This window comes from Microcebus murinus, chromosome 10 (assembly GCF_040939455.1).
Source record: "Microcebus murinus isolate Inina chromosome 10, M.murinus_Inina_mat1.0, whole genome shotgun sequence".
Lineage (NCBI taxonomy): Eukaryota > Metazoa > Chordata > Mammalia > Primates > Cheirogaleidae > Microcebus > Microcebus murinus.
Genome location: NC_134113.1, coordinates 17,778,558 through 17,801,687, shown reverse-complemented (window position 1 = coordinate 17,801,687; position 23,130 = coordinate 17,778,558). Strand labels below are relative to the sequence as shown.

At 44.7% G+C, this 23,130-nt stretch overlaps 1 protein-coding gene across 1 annotated transcript in view; it reads right to left on the bottom strand.

Moving 5' to 3' along the window:
• LOC105875580 (putative tetratricopeptide repeat protein 41) overlaps positions 1–23,130 on the bottom strand; it is a 65,093-nt gene that overhangs the window by 20,443 nt on the left and 21,520 nt on the right. Inside the window, 5 exon segments of the mRNA XM_012772693.3 lie at positions 1,629–1,800; positions 6,974–7,113; positions 14,111–14,289; positions 15,147–15,345; positions 20,234–20,473. Coding sequence (XP_012628147.2) covers positions 1,629–1,800; positions 6,974–7,113; positions 14,111–14,289; positions 15,147–15,345; positions 20,234–20,473 — 930 coding nt within the window.

Sequence of the window (23,130 nt, the reverse complement as noted above, 5' to 3'; positions counted from 1 at the left end):
CCAGGTCCCACAGATGTGGCCCTGGTTCCACTCTGGGTTCCCCTGCTCACCAAGGCCCCAGCATACTTTTGACCAGGCCTGCCTCCATCAGGACAACAACTTGGCAGCTAGACTCTGTACACCAAGGATAAGAGCTTCATAAGTGACTAGAAGAGAATCTGTGCAGCATGGAGTTACCCAGACAGGCTTTGGAGTCAGAGAGGCCTGGCTTGGACTCCCAGCTTCAGATTGACTAGCGGCAGGAGCTAAAGTAGTTTAAGTTATTTAATCTCTGACCTTTAGCGTCCTCATCTGTAAAAGAGGGGTCACAACACATACTGCATGAGGGATATTTGAGGACAAAAGAGATCATCAGCATAAAGTGCCTTGGACATAGTAAGTATTCAACAAATGATAACTAACACTATAAAACTGAATTTACAGATGAGGACTCTGGAGAGGGTAAACAGCTTGCCCAAGGTGATCTTTGAGCTTCTGGCCATGGTAGCAGATTGCAAAAATAGTTTCAAGTCTCCACACCGCCCGTATCCAACTGCCCTGTGTGATGTTACTCTGTACCACTACCCATCAAGAAATGAATAAAGCCTGGGGACTTGCTTTGACCAATCAAATGCAGTGGAAAGGGGTATTGTCCCAGTTGTGAGCCTAAGCCCAGACTTCTGCTCTCCCTCTTGGAATCCTGAGAGCTGCCAAGTAAACAGGCCTGGGCTATCCTCCTGGAGGATGAGGAACACGTGGCCCAGTCACCCCTGTCATCTAGGTGAGACCCTCTTAGGCCAGCCAGCCCCACCTGCCCTGCCAGCTGATCTCAGACACTTGCCTGAGCCAAGCCCAAATCTGCTGAGCCCACCCCAGACCAGGATAACCCTCAGCTGACCCATAGATTCGTGGGCAAAAGTAAATGTAGCTTTAAGCCACAGAGTTTTGGAATGGTTTGTTATGCAAAAAAGCAAACAGATACAGCCATGTAAGTATGACAAAATGTAGAGTCCTCAGTCTAACTGTAAATCAATAGGTCAGAATTGCTCAATACCTTAGTTTACTGAAAATGCTTTGTCTCTGCTATATCAGTTGTACCACATCAGCTTCAAGCATCTAGAATAAAATGCTGGAGAATAAAATAATGGCCAGCATTCATCAGTGAGTAGCTACCTACCTACTGGGCACCACTCAGTGTGCTTTCCCATCTCACAACAACACGTGGTGTAGATGTTATTCATCCCTACCTTACCAATATGAACTCTGTGAACCAAAAAGTATAAGTACTGTGTCCAAAGGCACAGAGAGCTAATAAGTGGAGAGATGGGATTTGAACCCAGAAAGGCTGGCTTCAGAGTTGAGTTCTGATGGCCCTCCCTCACTGCCTGAAGCCTCCCTCTCTAAGGCTCATCCTCATAGGCCATTGCCTGAAGCCTCCCTCTCTAAGGCTCATCCTCATAGGCTGTGGCATTATAAAAGGGTGGACCAACAGACTGAGGAGCGCTTCATGTTCAACAGTCATAGCTACCAGCCCTCCAAACATACCAAGCCAACAAACGTGTGTCCATTTCCCTTTTCTCACAGATGCAAATAGCCCAGTCCAACCATGTGTAACCCAAGAGGTCACCCCTCTGCATGTGTCGCCATACCTTTCTGCTTCACCAAGTTCCGGCTGTCTTTTAAGTCACTGAGTGGAAAACACAGCAGGTTGGACCACGCTTTCTGGAAATACTGGAACCCTTCTTGAGTCATGCCGATTTCAAGGTACAGCTCTCCAATGGTGCTCTGTACTTTGAGAAGCATCTCCGTCACGGATTGGCTCTGCACAGATGGAAAAGGGAACCACTCCTGAGGGGAAAGGGCATCAGGACAGGTATAGCCACCAGACACCCGCCCAAGAAAGGCTCACTCCATGATGAACTTGCGAAAGACTGTATGCGTTACATCACTTCTCAGGGAATTTTAAATATTTATAAATATTTATAAAATAATGCTCGTGGTGAAATGTTTATTGGAAGACATTGCAAACGAAAAACATTTTTGGAAAATGATTTCACAGGTTAGTCAACGCTAATAAAAATTGTTGAAGACAAAATGCCAGTGTCTTGCATGTGTTAAAGGTCACAGAGGAGGCGGGCTCCAGAATGCAAATGAGCAGCTGGAGACACTGCTTGAATTCAAATGTGACCAGAGAGCTGCTAACTTTATGTTGGACACATTTTTGCTTAGAGACTTGAATATAAATTCCCCTTACAGGTCTAGCGTGTTTATTTCAGGGTGTAGGAGCCAAGGAAAAACTTTCCCTTTGCCCTCTGAAGTTCTCTTGAAAAATCAGCTGACAAAAGGCAGATGAATAGACAGAGACTTTAGGCAGATAAGGGAACTTCAAAGAACAACTTCATCCTCTGCTTTGGGAGGTGAGGGACGACCAGAGAGGTCTTGAGGTCTCTTGCTCAGTTCAGCATATCAAAGCACCATATCTTGGGGCATTGGGTCTCTGAGCCCCAACAAGTGTTATTTAACTTCATTAACTTAAATCACTTCTCTAGCAAAACCTTATCAAGTCATAGGAATATACCAGTTGATTATAGTCTTTTAAATGCCCAGCACAAGAAATGAGTTAGTGCTGAGCTTTCTTACTGCTAATATCTCACTTCAGAAAACGTACTATTAACAAAGACATGTGGAAGGGAATGTGCTTGGTAACTAACAGGGCCCTATACGATGGGCAGCAGTACCATTGTTATTTGTTATGTGATACTTCATGCTACACCACAATGTTAGCCCAGGAAAGGATTAACTGAGCCTGGCTCCCTGGTGTGAATTTAAAGACTTTGACTCTTTCTACACTCCTGCACCTACTGAAAGTGTTCTTCTTCCATGTCAAACTGACTCTTCTGTAGCTTGACCCAGAGTTTTCAAACAGGGATCCTGCAAATAGGTAATATCTGCTCTGAGATACTGCTCAGCTCTGAAGGCAGCCAGGCCTGGTGTGGAACTTCTAGGTCTGCAGTTCTTCTGCACATCCCTCAGGTGTATCTTTAAGAGCACCCCCTCTTAGTGGCTATTCTAGATCTCATCCCTGTGCTCACACTCCCATTCCTCCACTGCACAGATGGCCTCCATTCTGACTTTACAGAGAACGAACCTACCTTGAAAGGTAGCCCAGGGCCATAGACATTCCACAGTGTCAAAGATTCCCTCTTCTTATTTCATTGCTTGACCTTGCCTGACCTCTAGGTATTCTCTAGGATACCACTTAGTCTAGAATGGCTGTTCCAACTCCAGCCATCGGATTCACAATTCAACCAGCAGGGAGGAGGAGCGGTATTATGGACTAAATGTTTGTGTCCCCCCTGAAGTTCATGTTGAAATTCTAGCCCCCAGTGTGATGCTATTAGGAGGTGGGGCCTCAGGCGTTGATTAAGTCATGAGGGTGGAGCCCTCATAGGTGGTATTAGTGCCCTTATGAGAGATCCCAGAGAGCTAGCTAGCTCCTTCCGCCACGTGAGGGGTAGTGAGCAGGCACTATGAACTGGGAAGTGGCCCTCACCGGACACCAAATCTGCTGGTGCCTTGATCTTGAACCTTCCAGCCTCCAGAACTGTGAGAAATAAAGGTTTGCTGTGTAAGCCACCCAGTCTACGGTATCTGTTATAGCAGCTGAATGCACTAAGACAAAGGGGAGAAGAAGGGCACACCCTTCACCTCATGGGAGCTTCTCAGAAGTTATCCACCTCACTTCCATTGCATCCCACTGGCCGAAACTTGGGCACATGCTCACATCTAGCTTCAATTAAAGCTGGAAATGTATCTTTTCAAACAGCAATGTGCTGGGAAAAAGTCAAGGGGTGGGGGACATTATATACCATAAATGAAATGGGGAATAGATACTGAGAGATTACAAAAAGTCTCTGCTATACCTCATTTACCCTCTTTTTTTTTTTTACCCTCATCTTTGAAATTTCAAATTAGCAGTGTTTTCACTCTTTTCTTTTCCCTCACGCCTATTGCAGAGGAGGGGATGCCAAACCTCCTTCCCAAGGCCCCATCCCTGGCCCTGAGCTCTCGGGTCCTGCCCACCTGCCTCCTCACAGAGTCCCACCATCTCCAATCTCTCCCTCTCCCTGTCCATTTCCTGCTCCACACAAACACACGCATCCTGGACCAAACTTGACCTGAACCTGCTCCTACCCTGACTTTTCATCTTTCTCCTTTTACTGACAAACCTCTCAAACAGACTTCAACATGTGCTGCTTCTCCATCTCATTTTCACACAGTCACCTCTTATAGCCCTGCATTTCAGCGCCTCCCACACGCCCCTGCCACCTCAGTGGTTACCACTCACCCCTACTCACCAGACCTAGGGGTCTTTTTCAGTCCTCGTTTGTCCAGGCCAAACCTCTAGGCAGCATTGGATGCTGTTACCCTCCTTGATTTGGGGGAAACTATGATATCCTGATTCTCTTCAAATCCCTCCCTCCTTCACAAGTTCTACTTTTACTAATCTCCTTCTAAATATTAGCAATTCCCCCCAAATAGGTTCTTATTATTATTGAGAGACCTTGTTTCCTTTTGTGGTTTCAGCATTCACCTGTATGTCAGCGTCTCCCTAATCTCCCTTCTCTATTACAGGTGGGGAAACCAAGGCTCGGTGAGGTTAACTATATCACCCAAGCTCACGTGGCTAACCAGTAGGAGAGCAAGGGGGTCCAACCCAATCTGCCTGTCTCCAAAACACTGCTCTGTATGTTTTCTTGACAAGTGAGCCTCTGTTTGATGCATAAGCAGAGGACTCTTCACAAACATTATCATTTGGTTTTCCTGCTTCCTGGTACACCTGCTGTGAAATACTGAGAGGAGAGTAATGAGATCACTTTTTAATAAACATCTAAATCAGGGATTCTCAAGCTTAGTGCTGTTGCATTTGAGGCAGATTAACCCTGTGCTGTAGGGGCTGTTCTTGTGCACTATAGGATTTTAGCAGCACCCCTGGCCTCTACCCACCAGATGCCAGTAGCAACTCTCCCCCAAATGTGGCAACCCAAAATGTCTCTAGCATTGCCAAAAGTGCTCTAAGGGACAAAATTGGCTCCCAGTTGAAAATCACTTCATTAAATTTTAAAGCTACCTTATCTGAAGAAATTAGAAAACCGTATACAGAATGTGTACGTCACAAATAACAAGATCTTCCCCCTCAAGAATGTTAGGCACATATTTCAAAGACGTTGCTACTGCCCAAAATAGTTATAAAACTTCTCTTTCAGAAGTGCCTTCAGAGCCTGAAAAAAATTCTTTTAATAGCCTTCATGGTGGCTAGTCCCAAAGAACTGCTGCAAAAATATTTTGAGGATAGGATCAGAAGACTGATGCTTCTGGAAGGAGTCCTCTGAAGTCGGAAATTCTCTTTGGATGCCTGAACTTTGGCATGCCGCCTACCAAGCCGGCCTCGTTCCTTCATGACCACGCATTCCAGGGATTTGCTTCATGACTGAGGAGCTGCAGAAGGTGGCAGTGGCTTACAGCTGGCCTGGGAGCTCCACCAGGCCAGAAACCAGCTGGCTCATTTGCTGCTATCACCCCAACTCCCTGCACAGTGCTGGGCCCAGACAAGGCCCTAGAGAATGCTAGTTGAGTGACTGAATGACACGACTGAGTGAATGACTGACTGACGGAGTGAGTGACTGCAATCAGGCATTCAACGGTTACCCGATAAAATAACTGGTGCTTTTCAGACAGGTGAATGTCATCAATAGAAAATGTGGCCCTCACAGGAAAAAAAATTGGTGCAGGGGAAAACTCCACAGTCATAACAGGAAACCACAGAATCAGTGGGCTCTACTCCCTGAATGATGACAGAGTGGACAAAAGAGCTTAAATCAAACTCGTATATTTCTAACCTAGGCCTCACTTCCTTTATAACCTGAGGACAGCAATGACAAAATAGCTACCAGCACTTAAGATCTCACTATGTACCAGAGATCATGTGAGGTGCTTTAATGGACTTGCTTTCTTGACCCTGTTAACAGGCCCGTGAGAGAGATTCTAGAATCCTCGAAAATGAGAACTCACAGAGGCACAGATTAAAATCCTCACCAAGATCACACAAGCAGAATGTGGAAAAGAAGAATCCGTGTCAGTCTGAAAACAGCCCATCCTCTCTTCACGACTGCGTGCTACCTTGTAAGGACATGGAGGAATTTCCAGGTTCAAATTGATTTACCGATGTATTTGTCTCATTTATCAAGCACCCACAGGCTATAATATACCAAGGAGGAACAAAAATTGGCAAATAAACATGGCCTCTGCTATATAGGGACTTGCAATGTTGAGTCTCACAAATCTCTTTAGATAGAAAAGAGATCCATAGAGATGTATGTTGACAGGGGCAGGGGCAAAGTTTTATAAAAATCTGAAGGTCTTTGTTTTAAAATAAAAACAGCTTTGTTTTGGGTTATACTACCCTAAGTCCATAAATTCTACCGAAATCAGTGAAAATTTATAATGTTTTCTTTAAAAATAGTGGTTAAATGTCATCATAAGCATATGTTTGTTATAAGTGAAGCCTTTCATTGTATTCAGCAAAGCCAAAGTTCATATTTCAGAAAAGCAAATCAATACAGGGACAAGATAACCAATCAATCTTCCCCAACATTTTTATGAAAGTTATAACCAAGTCTTTGGCCAGTCTTTTATTAATTCACTTCCATCTGTATATTCCCTTTTTTGCTTTATGAACATTTCTCTTTTCCCCTGAAGCAACACTTCTCAGTATTCATTACTCCTATAATGATTCCTAACTATTTACTGCTTGTTTTCACTTATAATGTGGGGGATGGGTTAAAATCATAGCTTTCTTATTGATGAACATAATCAATTGATTCCTCTATTGGATTAAATTATAAAAGAACAAAGGTAAATAGTAGCTGAAAATATTAATATCTAACACAAAAGGAAAAAAGTTTGAAGGATTTAAAATTTATTCTCACTGTACCTCCACTAGCATGTCCTCAACAATCAAGAACAACTCTTCTGCTTCATTGATCTTGCCCATAAGTTTCAAAAAACTTCCAATACAGAATATTAATCGGCATTTGTCAGCAGCAGTAACCTCAAAAAGTCTGCATTCCAGCACTAGAGTAGAAGGAAAAGTAAATAATCCTAAAGTACATGTGGAAAAGAACAAAAAGTACCCACTGCTTAATCTTGATACAGAGATTAAATACATTACCCATAGTTCAGTTTCTCTCTCAAGAGATTAGCACTTTGCTTTTATTAAGATTTACATATATTCCCAAACCAGTAAAGTGTAAAAAAAAAAAAAAAAAAAAAAAAAAAAAAAGATTTACATATAATGCCAAGTATTTTAAACTGACATGAAAAACAACTAAAATGCTTTTAAATAATCTTTGCATGTAAATTTTGAAAACTACAGAGTCAAAAACGAGTATTTATATAGCTCAATCCATGTATTGTTGTAATTTGTATTTTGGGGTTATTTTCAAGCAAGAAGAAAAGATATTTAAATTTCTTACACCATTCTGCCCTCTGTTGCAACTATCTTGAATTGCTGGTTTTAACAGAAAGAAAATGTTAAAAGAACAAAATGGAGTCACACCTGGTATGTGTGTGTGGGTGGGTGGGTGTGGGTGTGTGTGTGTGTATAGTTATACCTTATACACAAATGAAAATTTAGAATTTTTTTTTTTGAGACAAGGTTTCACTCTGTTGACCAGGCTGGAGTGCAGTGTTGGCATCATAGCTCACTGCAGCCTCAAACTCCTTGGTGCAAGAGATTCTCCTGCCTCAGCCTCCTAAGTAGCTAGGTCTACAGGTGTATGCCACCATGACTGGCTAATATTTTTATTTTTTGTAGAGACAGGGTTTCACTATTTTTCCTAGGCTGGTCTCGAACTCCTAAGTTCAAGCAGTCTTCCCACCTTGGCCTTCCAGTGTGCTAAGATTATAGGCATGAGCCACTGCAGTGAGCCCTGAGAAAGCAATTTTCTCACTATAAAACAAATATGTGTACCTTATAGAAAAACTAGAAAATATAGAAAAGTACAAAGAAAAGTAAAAAACACCCATAATTGCATCAAAGATAATTTCAGTTAACATATTGCTGTATTGACTCCTGATCTTTTGTATTACCCATACATACACACACACTCTTTGTAAAATTAGAATTAGAATCATCCTACACATAATGTTTAATATTTACTTTACTTATTTATTTTGAAACAGGCTCTTGCTCTGTCACCCAGGCTAGAGTGAAATGGCGCTGTCATAGCTCACTGTAACCTTGAGGTCACAAGCCCAAGCAATCCTCCTGCCTCAGCCTCCCAAGAAGCTAGGACTACAGGCACACACCACCATGCCCAGCTAATTTTTTAAAAAACTTTTGTAGCCACAGGGGTCTCGCTACGTTGCGCAGAGTGGTTTTGAACTCCTGGCTTCAAGTAATCCTCCCACCTCAGCCTCCCAAAGTGCTAGTGTTATGGGCATGAGCCACTGCACCTGGCCTCATATTTTTGTTTTTGGCTGAAGCCCTGGGCCACATCAAGGTGGAAAAAAATCCATTTCTGGTGCTCACTGTGCTCAGTAAATGGTTGTTGGAGAAATGAATTCACTAAAGAAGAAATACTAGATTTCATTGGTTCTAAGATGCATGCATTCTCAAAACTTAACATTTCTGAAATAGGGTTGGCATCTTGCAGTTGATGGCATCTTAGAGTTTATGAAAAACAGTAGAAATTGTTAATAAATGCCATAATATTCTGTTTCACTAGAACTCAAAGAAATGCAAATAAAAACAACAATAGGATGCTATTTTTTCAGGTGCCAAATTGGCAGTGATTTATTTTGGCAATGATTTTTAAAAATAATAATATTGGTAAAGATGTGAGGAAATAAGTACTTTTACATGCTACAGTTAAGAATTTGTATCTTTCTGAGGAGCGATTTGGCAATATATATAAAAGTTTTAAAAATATTAATATATTGTGGTTTTTAATTTCTAAAAATCATTCTAAGGAAATAATTGGCAATGTTTAAAAAAATTCTGCCAATAATCCTCATTTTATAATAGTGAAAAATTGACTAACTAAATGGTAAGCTATAAAATGGAATATACTTCAGTTGTAAATATGTAAGTTCTCAAAGAATATTTAAGGATGTGGAAAAATATTCACCACTACATTTTTGATAGGTTTTAAGTTGCATGAGAACAGGAAGGATATATATCATGTTTGATATATATCCAACACCTAGCACTGACACATAAATATTTGTTAAAAATGGAATTAAAAAGTAAATTTCAGCTGGGAACTGTGGCTCACACCCGTAATCCAAGCACTTTGGAGGGCTGAGGCAGGAGGATTGCCTATTAGGCAATTGCCTATATAGGCTTGGAATAACTATGGGTCATTCCATAGAGGGACCTGCCCTACACCCAGAAGGAAGAAATCTATGGTCAGAGACTCCAAGAAGAACCTAGACAGATTGGCCTTGCTGAGTTTCAGTCAATCATATTTCTACATGGCTGTCTATGCTTTGCTGAACCTAAGCATAAAAATGGGCCATTTCCCCTGTATCTCTGTGTTTTCATTCTGAAGGCTCCCGTGTGCACATTAATGAAATTAATGTATGCCTTTTCTCCAATTAATCTGCCTCTTGTCAGTGATTTTCAGTGAACCTTCAGAGGGCAAAGGGAAGCTTTCCCTTGGCCCCTACAGGGTATATACCCAGCCTGGTCTTGAACAACACAAGACGAGAGAGAGAGAGAGAGAGAGAGAGAGAGAGAGAGAGAGAGAGAGAGGGAGGGAGGGAGGGAGGGAGGGAGGGAGGGAGGGAGGGAGGGAGGGAGGGAGGGAGGGAGGGAGGGAGGGGGGGGAGGGAGGGAGGCAGGGAGGGAGGCAGGGAGGGAGGCAGGGAGGGAGGGAGGGAGGGAGGGAGGGAGGGAAGGAATATCATGCCACAGAGAATCTACAACGAAGTCGCCTTCTAGGCTCAAAGCCCTCTCTGCTGGTCATCTATCAGAGATGCAACTTCCTGAGATGCGTGCCACAGAGAGAGGCAAAGCCGGCGCCAGGCGGACTGCACAAGAAGTACCTGAGGAGCAGCAAGTTCAAGATCCCAAATGCGCATCATTTCCTGTCAACCCAAGAAGTTAGGCTTGTTATCCTCCCGGAGCCACCGGGGGGAGCCAAACTCCGCGGTCCAGAGGGAGGAAGGCGCGCCGGTGCCCGACCCATCGCCGCCAGCAGCGACGTGCCGCGGGACACGCCGGATACTCGTCCGCTCCCCCATCAGCTAACGGGACTGAGCCGCCCTTGGAAAACTCTCATTTTTAAAGGAGTTTTCCCAAAGCAAGCAGCAGTCAAAACTGTCAGTAGCCTGATCATCTCTCAGAACCGAAGGGGATGATGAAGAGTGAGACCTGAAAAGGAAAGTCTCAGTCATTTCCCACAGACCCCATGAACCGGCTCTCTTTCTACTTTGGAGCGTGCCTGCCTGAAAAGTTCCTCTCCGTCCAACAGCAGGACATGGCCCGCGCTTCCCCAAGCCTCTTCTTCCTCCTGGCGGATTTGAGGGAAAGGAATTTTTGCACTACCTTCCCCTCCCCATCAGCCCTGCTTCTCTGGTGATGCCTGGCTCACCCTAAACTCCTGCTCCCGCGTCAGCCCCGAGTCCCAGCTGTGCTTGCACTTCCTGAGGCTGCTTGCTGCGCCCCCTGTCTGACGCACATCCTTCAAATGTAGAACACTATGGATTCTCCTTTATTCCCCCAAACCATGTGTCTGTAACAGACTTCTACCAAAAACATAGAGTATCAGAGTAGGGCTTCATCACAGCACAGAGGAGAGAGCAACTCACAGTGGAGTATTAGACATTTAATTATTGTATTAATTTAGTTGGCATCTATCCTCAATTTGGGAATGTCTAACTCTTAGTCCTGGTTTTCCTCCCAGCTCTCTAACCCTTCCTTCCTGTCCCCAGCTGCATCCTCTTCCTCTGGTCCCCCTGGGAGTTCTGTCCCAGGCCCACCTCCCCTTCCTCTCCCTGACGACCTCATTTCCTCTCCTAGGCCCTTCCCCCTAATAGGGATGTATCTCTGGCCCAGCTCTCTTTCTCTGAGCCCTGTGGCTATCTCCTCCTGGCTTTCCACAGTCACTCCAAACACCATGTGGCCTCTGTTCCCCAGACCACCCCCCCCTTAGCAGAGTTTCCTGTTTTGGTTCAATAGCAGTGTCATCTGCCCATCATTCAAGTCAACTTGGGATTCATCTTGACTCCTCCATCTCCTGTACCCAACTGATGATCAAGTCCTGTGGATTCTATGTGGAACCTTCCACCTCCTCTTCTAAGCCAATGTTGCCTGTCACCTGGTTTGTTACCACTAGCAGGTCTCCTTGGAGCCATGCTTGTCCATTTCCATTTCATTGTTTACATGACACCCAAAGTGACCTTTTAAAACCAACCCGTTACCATCTTGCTAGAATCCCTGATGGCTTCCGCTGATCTTAGGATAAAGGCTGAATCCTTAGCATGACCCAGGGCCTTGGGCTCCTGCCTCTGCAGTCTCAGGACGCCCCTTCGCTGTCCACCCTCTCTTACCCACGTGGGACTTGTTCAGTTCTTCAGATTCACTACTCTCCTCTCCCCCAACCGTGTTGTTCCCTCTTTCTGGAATTCTTCCCTTTCATCTCTGTGTCAGATTTCAGACAAGCTCCATGCCACCACTTTGACCTACTCCTCTTGAGCCAAATTGCTTTTTCGTGTACATCATTTACACTTGACTATAAGCTTCATTAAGGCAGGAACCACGTCTGCCTGATCACTGCTCTATCCTTCGCATCTAGCACCATGTTTGGCACAAGTAGGTACTCAGATGAATTTGGAGGAGTGACAGTATTTGCTCATATCTCTTTAATTGGAAAAAAAGACAGGGATGAACTGGCAGGCAACTTGCAGGGATTGCACACTATGAAACAGGATTTCTCCCAAAATTCTTTGAAAGAGTAATCCAATTAAGGGCCAGACCTCGAGCAGCACCTCAGGAGGGCAGATTGATTCAGAGCTGTGTGTGGCTACATAACCATGGAGGGAAAAAACAGGGAGGCCCAGAAGCCAACCAGACCACTGTAATAACTCCTGTGGCTCTTATACAGGATTCCTGATATAATCAGATCTTATTCTGATGAATCTAATACCTTTTTCTATTGCTTCGGTAACAGTACTTGACCTTGCAACTTCTTTCAGCAACCACCAAGAGAGAAAATTGAGCTCACATAGTCCTGGAGGAACTTCAGGGAGTCTCCCCAAATGGTCATGGGCTGAGTCTGCAGGCCAGGGTAGGAGGAGAGGCACAAAGGAGAACAGCTACCATATGCAGAGTGACTAGATCACAGCCTCGCTTTATGAAGACTCTTCCAGAGAGAGGAAAGGAGGGCCCGGTAGAGATGAGAGAATGGATGTGAGGAGCTTTATGGAGGTAAAATCTACAGGACTTGGCCATGATTAAACATGAAGGGTATCGAAGGCAATTATGGAGGTCAGGGCTCCCACTGAGAGGTCTTTGGGGGGGGGGTGTCCAGAGTAACACAGAGACTGACCAGCAGAATCTTAGAAGTTTATCTAGGTGACATCATGCTTATAGCATCACCAGAAGATCCCTATGGATATTTCCCCCATAATTCAAAGAATCCATTCTGAAGTAGGCTCATTTACATCTGGAAAATCTGTACACACTGAAATATTAGATGATTTTCTACCAGTTTCAACTCTCAGCCCCCAGCCTCTTCATCACCATAACAGCCTTGTTATGATAAGCAGTGTGGCATTATCCGAAGGACTTTCTTACCCGCCCTCCTTGGAGATCTAATCTCCCTCTTGTTAGCATTCAACTTCCCATAACACACAGAACCACCCCTCCCTTCCCCTCCCCCTAAGCATAAACACATTTCCAGATGCGTACTGACTGTATTCAACACACTTGTATCCTTGTGAGTAGTGCCTGATTATTGGATCAGGCAAATTCCAAAACTGCATATATACTCACAGCAATAAGAATAAAGGTAAAGGCAAAACGTTTAAAGACCAAAATGGATACAGGTGTGGTAAAGCCCAAATCTGTTCCTCACTCTCTGGGAGACCTCAGGAAACTTACCTCTCTGAGACTCAGTTTCCTTAATTTCACTCAAGATACTACTAGTATTATAGCAGCTTTATGAAAATTAAACAAACTGATTTATATAAAGTACTTAGAGTCTGGCATATAACAAATGCTCAAAATCTGCTATGCTCACTTGACTGTAAACCCCACAAAGGCAGGGACTCCATTTGCCTAGGTCATTGCTGTGTCAGGGAGTCTATCAGTTCATGGCCCAGGGAGGCCTTCACTTAGTATTTGTTGAAAGAATGAATAAAGGTTATTATTCTGCTTAATAAACCAAGAAATATAGGATGAAAGGAAGGACAGGCAAAGGGACCTACTTATGGAGAATGAAAGGAGGAAATATTAACCATAGAGCTATCCAAATCCAAGTCACATAAGCAGAAAGTCAAAGCACGGTTGTCCCCACTTGGGTTGAGGCCACCCTCAACAGTACCATTTTCTGTACTGAACGGTGGAGAAAGTTAGCGCTTCCATGAGTAGGCAGAGGAAACACAGAAAGAACAAATTTTGGGGAAGTACCCTGTAATAATTTAGGTTTTCACCTATTTAATTTGAAATGTCAGCCGGTCACTCAGAAAGCTGTTGGTCAGGCAAGAATACTATTAGTAGCTTCTCATGAAACGGGCTCTGAAAGGAGTCAAGGCTGGAAATACAGATAAAGAAGGGAGGCGAGGGCTGTGGTTGAAGCCAGGAGAAAGCACAGAGAGAAAAGGAGGTTAAGGAGAAAGCCCTGGAAAACAGCCAACTGCAAGAGGATAAAGAGAAGCAATTTCAAAATGAATAATTTGTCCCAATTTCTTGTCTTCAGAAACTGTTGGCTTCAGTTGTAGGGAAGAGAAATCAGAGAGGTCTGTTTGAGTGATCAGAATTGTGTGAGGAAACAGGAGAACAGTAACTTTGGGCCACTCTGTGTCCCAGCAAAATGAACCACTGAAACATCGTCGCTCACTGTACCTGAGAGCGTAAGTCTCTTCTTCACTTTATGGCACCGATCTGCTTTAATCTTGGCCACCGAGAGTAAATAGGCCCCAGAAACATCACATCCGGCTTCCAATAAGATGCTCCAGTAGTGAGTGAGGTGCAGCCTTGTCCAGAAGCTCAGGCCTTGGATTCTTGATATAAAGTCTGTGATACTTGTGACACAATGTATTAATACACAGAATTTTACTCTTTCATGCCTTGAAGGAAGCTCGTCTTCCATTTGCCACATTTCATAAGCCTATTGCATAAACTTCTTTCCTGACATGACTTGGGTAGGTCACCAGATAAGGATAAGCCCTGCCCTCTTCGGCAGCCAAAGCCAATTCTGCTCATCTGTGCAGGCGCCCCCTCCTCTGGGCAGGCTCCCCGGGTCTACCAGGCAGAGCTGACCCCTCCCTCATCTGTGCCGCACAGCTCACTGTGCCACTGCTCTAGTGAGGCGCTTACCACCATGTATAGGAATTCTCTGGCTGGCTCAGCATCTTCCCCCACTAGAAGGAAAGCACCTAAGGGCTTGGGGCTGTGTCTATTCACTTCTGCACCCTCAGGGCCTGGGACCTCATGGGAGACAGAGTGGGTCATAAGGAGATATTTGCTGAGTTAAATGCATAGGAGGGAAAGAAGGAAGAGGCAGGGAAGGAAAGGGGGATGGGGGAGGGAAGAGAAGGGGAAAGAAGGGGGTGGAAGGGAAGAAAATAAGAGTTTAGCAGGAGAACATGGCCAATCCTTTATCCCTTTCCAACTCTCCAGAATGCCACTTAACTCTGAGAGGAATCCATGTGGCGTGAAGAGAGGACAGAAACACTCTGCAGCGCCAGACAGATCCAGTGGAGCAACCCCGGGGATCCGCCAACCACAGAAGTCGATGCAAGGCGATGGCCCATCCGAATGAATGAGTGGGTGGTTGAATGAGTAAGTGAATGAACACATCTTGCTCAATGGAACCATGGGTATCTAAGGAAAAGCTAAATCTGCCTACATACAATGATAGAAAAATGGCGAGACTTACCTAGGGCTTGAGAGAAAGTCGCACAACCCATTCCAGCACCCGCTCATTTTCATATGCCACGGCAATTCTTGATACACTCTCCAGAAAGTGGTCTGCCGCTGGAAGTATCTCATCAAGATTTGGTGAAAATGTGTTTTCTTCTGATTCACTGAGTTCTGAGATGCATATGGACTGCTTTCTCTGACAGGAGTGACTACACCTATTTAAAAATCAATCACAGTTTCATGCATCTGGCTTTTTAGTATATGAAAATGCCATAGCAAAAATGTGACTGCTCTGTGGCCATCATTAGTGAAATAAAACTCAAGGTTGCTGGAAAAAATGTATCTAACACATTAGTCAGCATTTACCAAAGAATTAGTTAGAGTTATGACCACTGGCCTAGAATTTGAGGACTTTTTGACCATATTGATTTTTCATGGTGAGTCCTCCCCTTCCTCCAAGGAAATAGCTGTAACCTATTTTTCTGTTTTCTTTTTTGTTTGTTATTTCAGAAACCTGCAATGCTCCAAAATTTTATTTTAAATATATACTATGGTTGCTGGTTAAACAAGCACTTTCAAACACTTGAGGGTATACATTTTGGAGAAGTTAATCCATTGCATGGATCTCATATAGGCCAAGGGGTAGCTGAGCAAACAGATGGCAAATCTGATGTTGGAGCCAGGATTACTATATCTTCATTTCCAAAGAGAAATGGTTCCAACAGGTCATACTACCCAGACATAAGCTTCTCAAAGACAGAAGGGTTTTGTTTAATTAAAACCTGGTGATATCTATCCTTGAAAACTAAACTATTAATAGAAGTATTTTAAAATATTCTGCAAGATGAATGGAGCACACAGCTAGATGGCGCCCCAAGCCCAGCTCTTCATAAGAACTGTAATAAAAAGGGAAGCCCACTGTTAAATGACCATTCTGCATTTCCACTGAAATGATTTCCAGATCACCCACCCATCTGGACAGACTCCGAGCTACCTGGTCTAAAGCGTGCAGATACGCCCAGGCAGCAAGTGCCGTGCTTAAGAGACCCATGGAAGAAAAAGAAAACTCCTCCTTCACTGTGTGTAGCAAAGGTATGCTTGTGGGTAGTAAATTGGGAAAGTGGAGGTGCAGAAGAGGGGACAAAAAGAACTGGGACAAATATTACCCTGAGTCCAAGATCTGAAGAGTCAAAGTGTATGAAACATTTCCATAGGCTGGGCATGGTGGCTCATGCCTATAATCCTAGCACTTTGGGAGGCCAAGGCAAGAGAATTCAGAAGTTCGAGAACAGCAAGAGCAAGACCTCATCTCTACAAAAAATAGAAAAATTAGCCAGGTGTGGTGACACACCTGTAGGCTCTGCCACTTGGGAGGCTGAGGCAAGAGGATTGCTTAAGCCCAAGAGTTTGCGGTTGCTGTAAGCGAGGCTGACGCCACAGCACTCTAGCCTGGGAAACAGAGTAAGACCCAGTCTCCACAGACAAAAACAAAAACCTCGCAGAAAATCCTGCATTTAATTTTGTCTTTTTACAAAATTAGCTCATCAGGAGGATATGGATGTGAATCCCCACATGACCAACGGAAGCTACTTAAAATCAGAGAGACCAGGTGACTTTCCCCCGGGCAGCACGTGACCAGTAACTGGAGAAGCAGCATTCGAACCTCCTGCTCTAACGTCATGCTCTCCAACTACACACGGGATGTGAGGAATGGTTTGACCCGGTGTCATTTTTGCACACACAGCGCAGCTTGGTTCTCACTGACAGACCTAATGGCTGATGCTTCTGCAGTCTGGTTGCGGCACATGGTAGGCTAAAGTATGCTGCACTGACAACCCCCAAATCCCAGTGCCCTAAAAGAGCAAAGGCTGATTATGTCCACCACAGGATTGGAGACCGGGAACTCCAATCCAAGACTCCTGAATGCAGGACTCACAGAGCAGCTGCCATCCTGAACGTTTCCAGTGGCCACTTAGTCGCAAGGCCCCACCCGACAAGGGGCCCAGGAAGTGTTTCCCACGGTGAAGGAGGCATCTGGCTCAAAGGGCCACCACAAGTGCTTATCATAGTGCCAGATGCTGTGTCTTACATGAACTAGCATTTTTAATACTCTCAACGTAAGTAGTGTTATAATATTATCCCTATTTTGCAGGTGAGAAACTGAGTCTTAGGGAGGTAAGCACCTTGCACAAGGTCACACCTTGTGCACAGGGTGACACAGTTCTGTCAGACTCCAAAGCCATCACACTTAACAACAAATCATTTCTAGTAGATGCTATGGTGATTTCTGGGAGGAGGGAAGGTAGACTCCATTTGCCAAACAGCACGCAGACCTCAGAGTGACATGAGGACAGGGCAAAATGAGGCCACTCCTGTTCCATGACCATGATGTCATATGCAGCTGGCTTGTGCTTCCTCTCCTGTGCTCAGCCCCCCAGTTCTTGATTCTACTGCGGGCAGATGTTGGAAGCTGAGGTTCTGTATGGTCTCTCAAAGCAATAGAGGTGAAAGCCTCAAGAAATGGCAGGCCCAAAACACCAGCAGCCAGAAATAGCTGTGCATTCATTCAGCAAACATCTATTGAGTGAAACTGGAGTGGGTCCCAGGGAACGCAGACCTGCCTAAGGGTGTCTGATAAAGCAGAGTAATCTTTAGGCCACAGAATTCAACATCACCAGTTGATCTGCACGGGCCATCCTGGGAAAGGTGGTGGGTAAGAGGCCCCAGGGAAGAAAGTGAGGAAAAAGAAGAGGATGTTGATAGTGGCTAACATTTCTTGAGACTTTACTATGGGCCAGGCACTGTTCTAAGTGCTTTGTATGGAATTACCTTGTTGAATGCTCACAATGCTATGGGGTTAGTACACTTATTTTATAAATGAGGGATCTGGGACACAGAGTTGTAACATAATGTGGCCAGAGTCACCACCTAGCAAGTGGGAAAGCCAGGGACCCCCCTAGTCTGGCATCAGGATCCCACTTTTAACCATCATTCCACATTGACTCCTTCCACTCAACAGATATGGAAAAAAGGAGCTTCACTGGATTTGGGGGGGAGCTTTTATGGAGTGTAGGGTTATAAGAAGAAATGGAAAGGGCTCCCTGAGAGCCTGAGAAGGGTGAGGTTTGGGGAAAAGGGAATGCACTGGTGCTCTGATCTCCCAGGAGATGCTTTCCGCCCGCTTCTGATGGAACCAGCATGACCCCAGCGCCTTGAGGTCTGGCTGCTTTGGGACCAAAGGAGAAGAAGGGACCCTTGGCATGAAGCCTAGCTTTCTCTTAGCAAACAACACCAACAGCTGCAGTTGGGAGGCACCCACCTTTGTAATAAGAAACCAGAAGAGACTCTCTGGTGACTACAGCCAACAAACAGATGGGTGGGCACATATGACACTGCTGGGGACTCCCAGGAACACCTGGAGCAGGTGAGGATGTTCAAGGGGCTGGTGAGAAATGAACTGCCCTAGTCTGAGGATGTTCTGGTTGCACGAGAAATAATTTATATGAAGTGCCCAGCACAGTGAAAACACTGAGAAAAAAAATGTGGCTATCATAACCAGTGGACACATGAAGAATATAAAACCAAATAATCCTCAGTTTAAGTAATAAAAGGGGAAAGAGGTTGCTCCATCACAACCCATGATCTTTCTAAGTCAGCCAATTTTTGATAGGGGCAATCTAGGTTACAAACTGAATATAATGCTAGACATTTCACATGCAAGAAGCATGTAGATCAATGTCACTAAGAGAGACCAGCTTGCCTCAAAGTGATTGATTGGTATGACATTTGGACAAAAGAGTCAAAAAATAGCCCTTTACAAAAAAAAAAAAAACCCATATTGGACTCAAGTACTTTAGCCCTGGTTTTTAGACCTTGTTCATCCTTATGGGCACATGGAGGTGAACTATCGCTATTACAATTCCTCATGCCTCTAGCAAAGACTAGTATTTACAGCCTCATTCTGCAGCATGACAACTTTTTTCCCATGGAAATAGCAAATATTGTCACCAGTGCTTTTTTGGGGGGACTCACAGTACAGTGAAGGGATGTAATGTGTACCCACAATTTTAACAGCCACACCATAACCTTTAGTAGAAAACGGATAAATTGAATGCATTGCAAACCATCATACGGCAAGTGAGCAGAAGAACCTACATTAAATCTAAGAGCATCCTCTTTCCCAGGCCTGCTCTCTCCTCCACATCACATAACTTAAGAGAGAGCGGGAATGATTACAATGTAGGAGAGAAATAGTAAAAAGGATTTATCCTTTTACAAATGAAAGTAAAAGAGAACATAGTAAATTTAGGGGGAAATTTGCACAGAGCTTGGAATCTTCCCAGAGAAAGATGTTCTGAGTCCTCAGACCTGAAGTGCTCTGTGTAATTGTCATGGAGTGCTCTGCTTCTAGGTCTGGTATTTGCAATTTCCAGGGTCTCTAGGATGCAGACGTGCAGTCCTTTTCAGAAAGGGATAAGAATTTGATTTCAGAATTCAGGTAGAGACCTCTACCTCCCACCCAGTATCCACTCAGAGAAGTTCTGTCACTCTTCTTGTTAGTGACAGAATCCTACCTTGGTTTAGGGTAGCAGTATACCCCGTTGAAACCTCTATTCCCAGCTTCCCTTGTGTCTAGCTGTGGCCAAGTAATGAGGCTCTGAGTCAAAGAGATGTAAGTAGAAATGTTGCTATGAAGCTTCTGGGAAAGTCCCTTAAATGGAATTGGTAAGCTCTTCTTCCTTCCTGTGGACTGAAATGTGATGGCTGGAGCTCCAGCAGCCATAAGCATGGGGTGACCTCGAGAATGCAAGCCAGTGTAGGGAATCAGGGACACAGAAGGAGCTGGGTCTCAGGTGACTTTGTGGAGCCAACAGAGCAGCCCAGAAGTCTGTTATAGGAGAGAATAAACCCTGGGTAGTTTAGCCACTGAAGTCAGGTCACTCAGTTACTCATAGCCAAGTACAAGTCCTAACATATAACCATTTCCATACGTGTTTATGGATGTACTCCCACATGAGAAATCCCAGCCACGAGCTTTCCCTCGTACGTGACTCCTCCCTGCCCCTAACTGCAGGTGTGCTCACAGAGCCAAGCCTTGCTTACCAAGGAGCTTGTGCTCCACAGCATTGCGCAGGGACTGGTGCCGGAAGTACAGGACCCCACTCGGCTTCTCCTGGACCCAGTGTTTGGTGGCGTTGCGGAAGGCAGCCCAGTGCAGTGTGGTCACTTTGTAATGATTCCTGTAGCCCAGCATGTCCAGAAGCTGGAGTAGCTCATCCTCGGTCAGCCCATAGTGCGCGACACACAGTAAGCACAGAGCGTCGGCCACCCAGCCCTCCAGCCCTGCATGGAAAACATGATAGTGACAAAAATAAGAGCTAACATGAACCAGATATCATTCTAAATGTTTTATATGATTAAACAATTTATTTCTTTCAGTATTTATAAGTAAACACTGTAACTGCCCCAGTCTTACAAATGAGGAGAGTGGAGCGCAGAGAAGTTAAATAACTTACCTAAGGTCAAACTGCAGTAAATGCAGAACTGGGATTTGAACCCAGACAGCCTAGCTCCACAGCCCACACTGTTAGCCATTAAGTTACCGTCCATATTGTCACAACAAATTCATCCAGAGCTATGGCCACACTCTGGCAAGCTTGCCGATTATTACACTGAACATTTCTGCTGCATAGTCTTTTCAAATACCTAATTTGCATTTAGGTATGGGTGGCTTTGTGTGTGATCGTTCTCCTGCTGCACATCATAGACACCACTTGGGCCAGCTCTTTACTACTCACCTGACCCCTCTTAGATTTCCCACCACAGCTGGGTTTCCTGCTGGCTCCGTGATTAACCAACTATATAAAAAGATCCTTCAGACCATCAGGGAAATGACAACACAGCCTACCATTCTAAATTTATATCCTGTGCTAGGACTGGAGGACGAGCCCAAATTACCTGCTATCTTTAAACACAGGCAGAGCTGTCCTGCCCCAGCTGTACACGGGTCCCCTGAGGTGGATCTCAGCTTAACCAAGCTCTTCCTGTGCCTGTGGCTGAGGTCTCTGGGCCCCAACGGGGTGGCTGGGCTGGGCTGGGGGTGGAGCCGCCTCTGGGGGAAGGAGACCGGGGCTTTTCCTGCACAGTCCTGGAGGTGGAGAGTAGCACAGCCATGGGCCACTTTGCCTGAATGACTCTTCTAGGGGCACGGGGACCCTGTTTCCAACTCCTTGAAGGTGGAGGAGGGCACATTAATTTTGAAGTCAGTTTTCTTTACATAAATGCAAACTCCAGAGTGAAAAATGGGGCAGGACAACATGTAGTATAAATCCATGTGGCTTTCCTTCCAGGGATTCTCCACTTCCTTCTCTTCACCCCCATTTCCCCATCCCTGCTCCATTCCAATCCACTGCCTTTAAGAGAAGACTGTTACGGCAGAAACAAAGAGAGAAAAGCTCAAGCTTCAAAATAGACATTTGAAACTCAGCACAGAGACAATGGCTTGAAAGAACAAACTTCGATTCTCAAAAGCCTGATTGTTGAATGTCATAAAATAAATTCCCGACCAACTCATGGGATACATTTTTTTACCATAAACAACAGACTCAGACAATTACAGGATGGTCGGAAGAAGACTTTTTTCCCCACCCAGGAAGAAAGGAAATTTTGCTGAACTGAGAATGGTATAAAAGAGTTAGAGAAGAGAACAAGATTCAAGAAAAGCACAGAATTTGGCTAAAGAGAGGGGCCCCCTCAGGTAGGATGAGAAACTGAGTCACCAGGTGGCAGCAAAGATCGTGCAACCTGAGAACAAATAAGAACTTGGGCATCCTAGAGGAAGCCAAAAATGGAGAGACATCAATATCCATGGACCAGACAGGCATGGATTGTAATCCCAGCACTTTGAGAAGCCAAAGAGGGAGGATTGATTGAGGCGAAGTGTTTGAGACCAGCCTAAGCAACAGAGCAAGACCCTATCTCTACAAAAAAGAATAATAAAAAATAAAATAGGCCAGGGGAGGTGGCTCACGCCTGTAATCCTAGCTCTCTGGGAGGCTGAGGCGGGCGGATTGCTCAAGGTCAGGAGTTCGAAACCAGCCTGAGTAAGAGCGAGACCCTGTCTCTACTATAAATAGAAAGAAATTAATTGGCCAACTAATATATATAGAAAAAATTAGCCGGGCATGGTGGCACATGCCTGTAGTCCCAGCTACTTGGAAGGCTGAGGCAGAAGGATTGCTTGAGCCCAGGAGTTTGAGGTTGCTGTGAGCTAGGCTGACGCCACGGCACTCACTCTAGCCTGGGCAACAAAGCGAGACTCTGTCTCAAAAAAAAAATAATAAAATAAAATAAAATAAAATAAATATCTATGGACCTCAGGGACAGATGACAATGAAGGACACCCAGCACTCAGGGCCTCATCTCTAAGTGCAACCCAATGGAGACATGGGAAAGACACAAATCCCCACTTGACTAAAAAATCCTGAGTTGACAGAATTAACCTGAATTGACTGAATTAGTTTTCTTTTTTTTTTTTTTTGAGACAGAGTCTTGCTTTGTTGCCCAAGCTAGAGTGAGTGCCGTGGCATCAGCCTATCTCACAGCAACCTTAAACTCCTGGGCTCAAGCAATCCTCCTGCCTCAGCCTCCTGAGTAGCTGGGACTACAGGCATGCACCACCATGCCCGGCTAATTTTTTCTATATATATTAGTTGGCCAATTAATTTCTTTCTATTTATAGTAGAGACGGGGTCTCGCTCTTACTCAGGCTGGTTTCGAACTCCTGACCTCGAGCAATCTGCCCACCTCGGCCTCCCAAAGTGCTAGGATTACAAGCGTGAGCCACCACGCCCGGCCTGAATTAGTTTTCTGCCATCAGTAGCACTATAGAGTCAAAAGAGAGATGAAATTGAGTTATATATAGGTCCATTTCTTAGATTCCTGAAAAATGTGAACAGACATGTGTGTCTAACACGGTTCTTCAGTCAATACACAGAGCT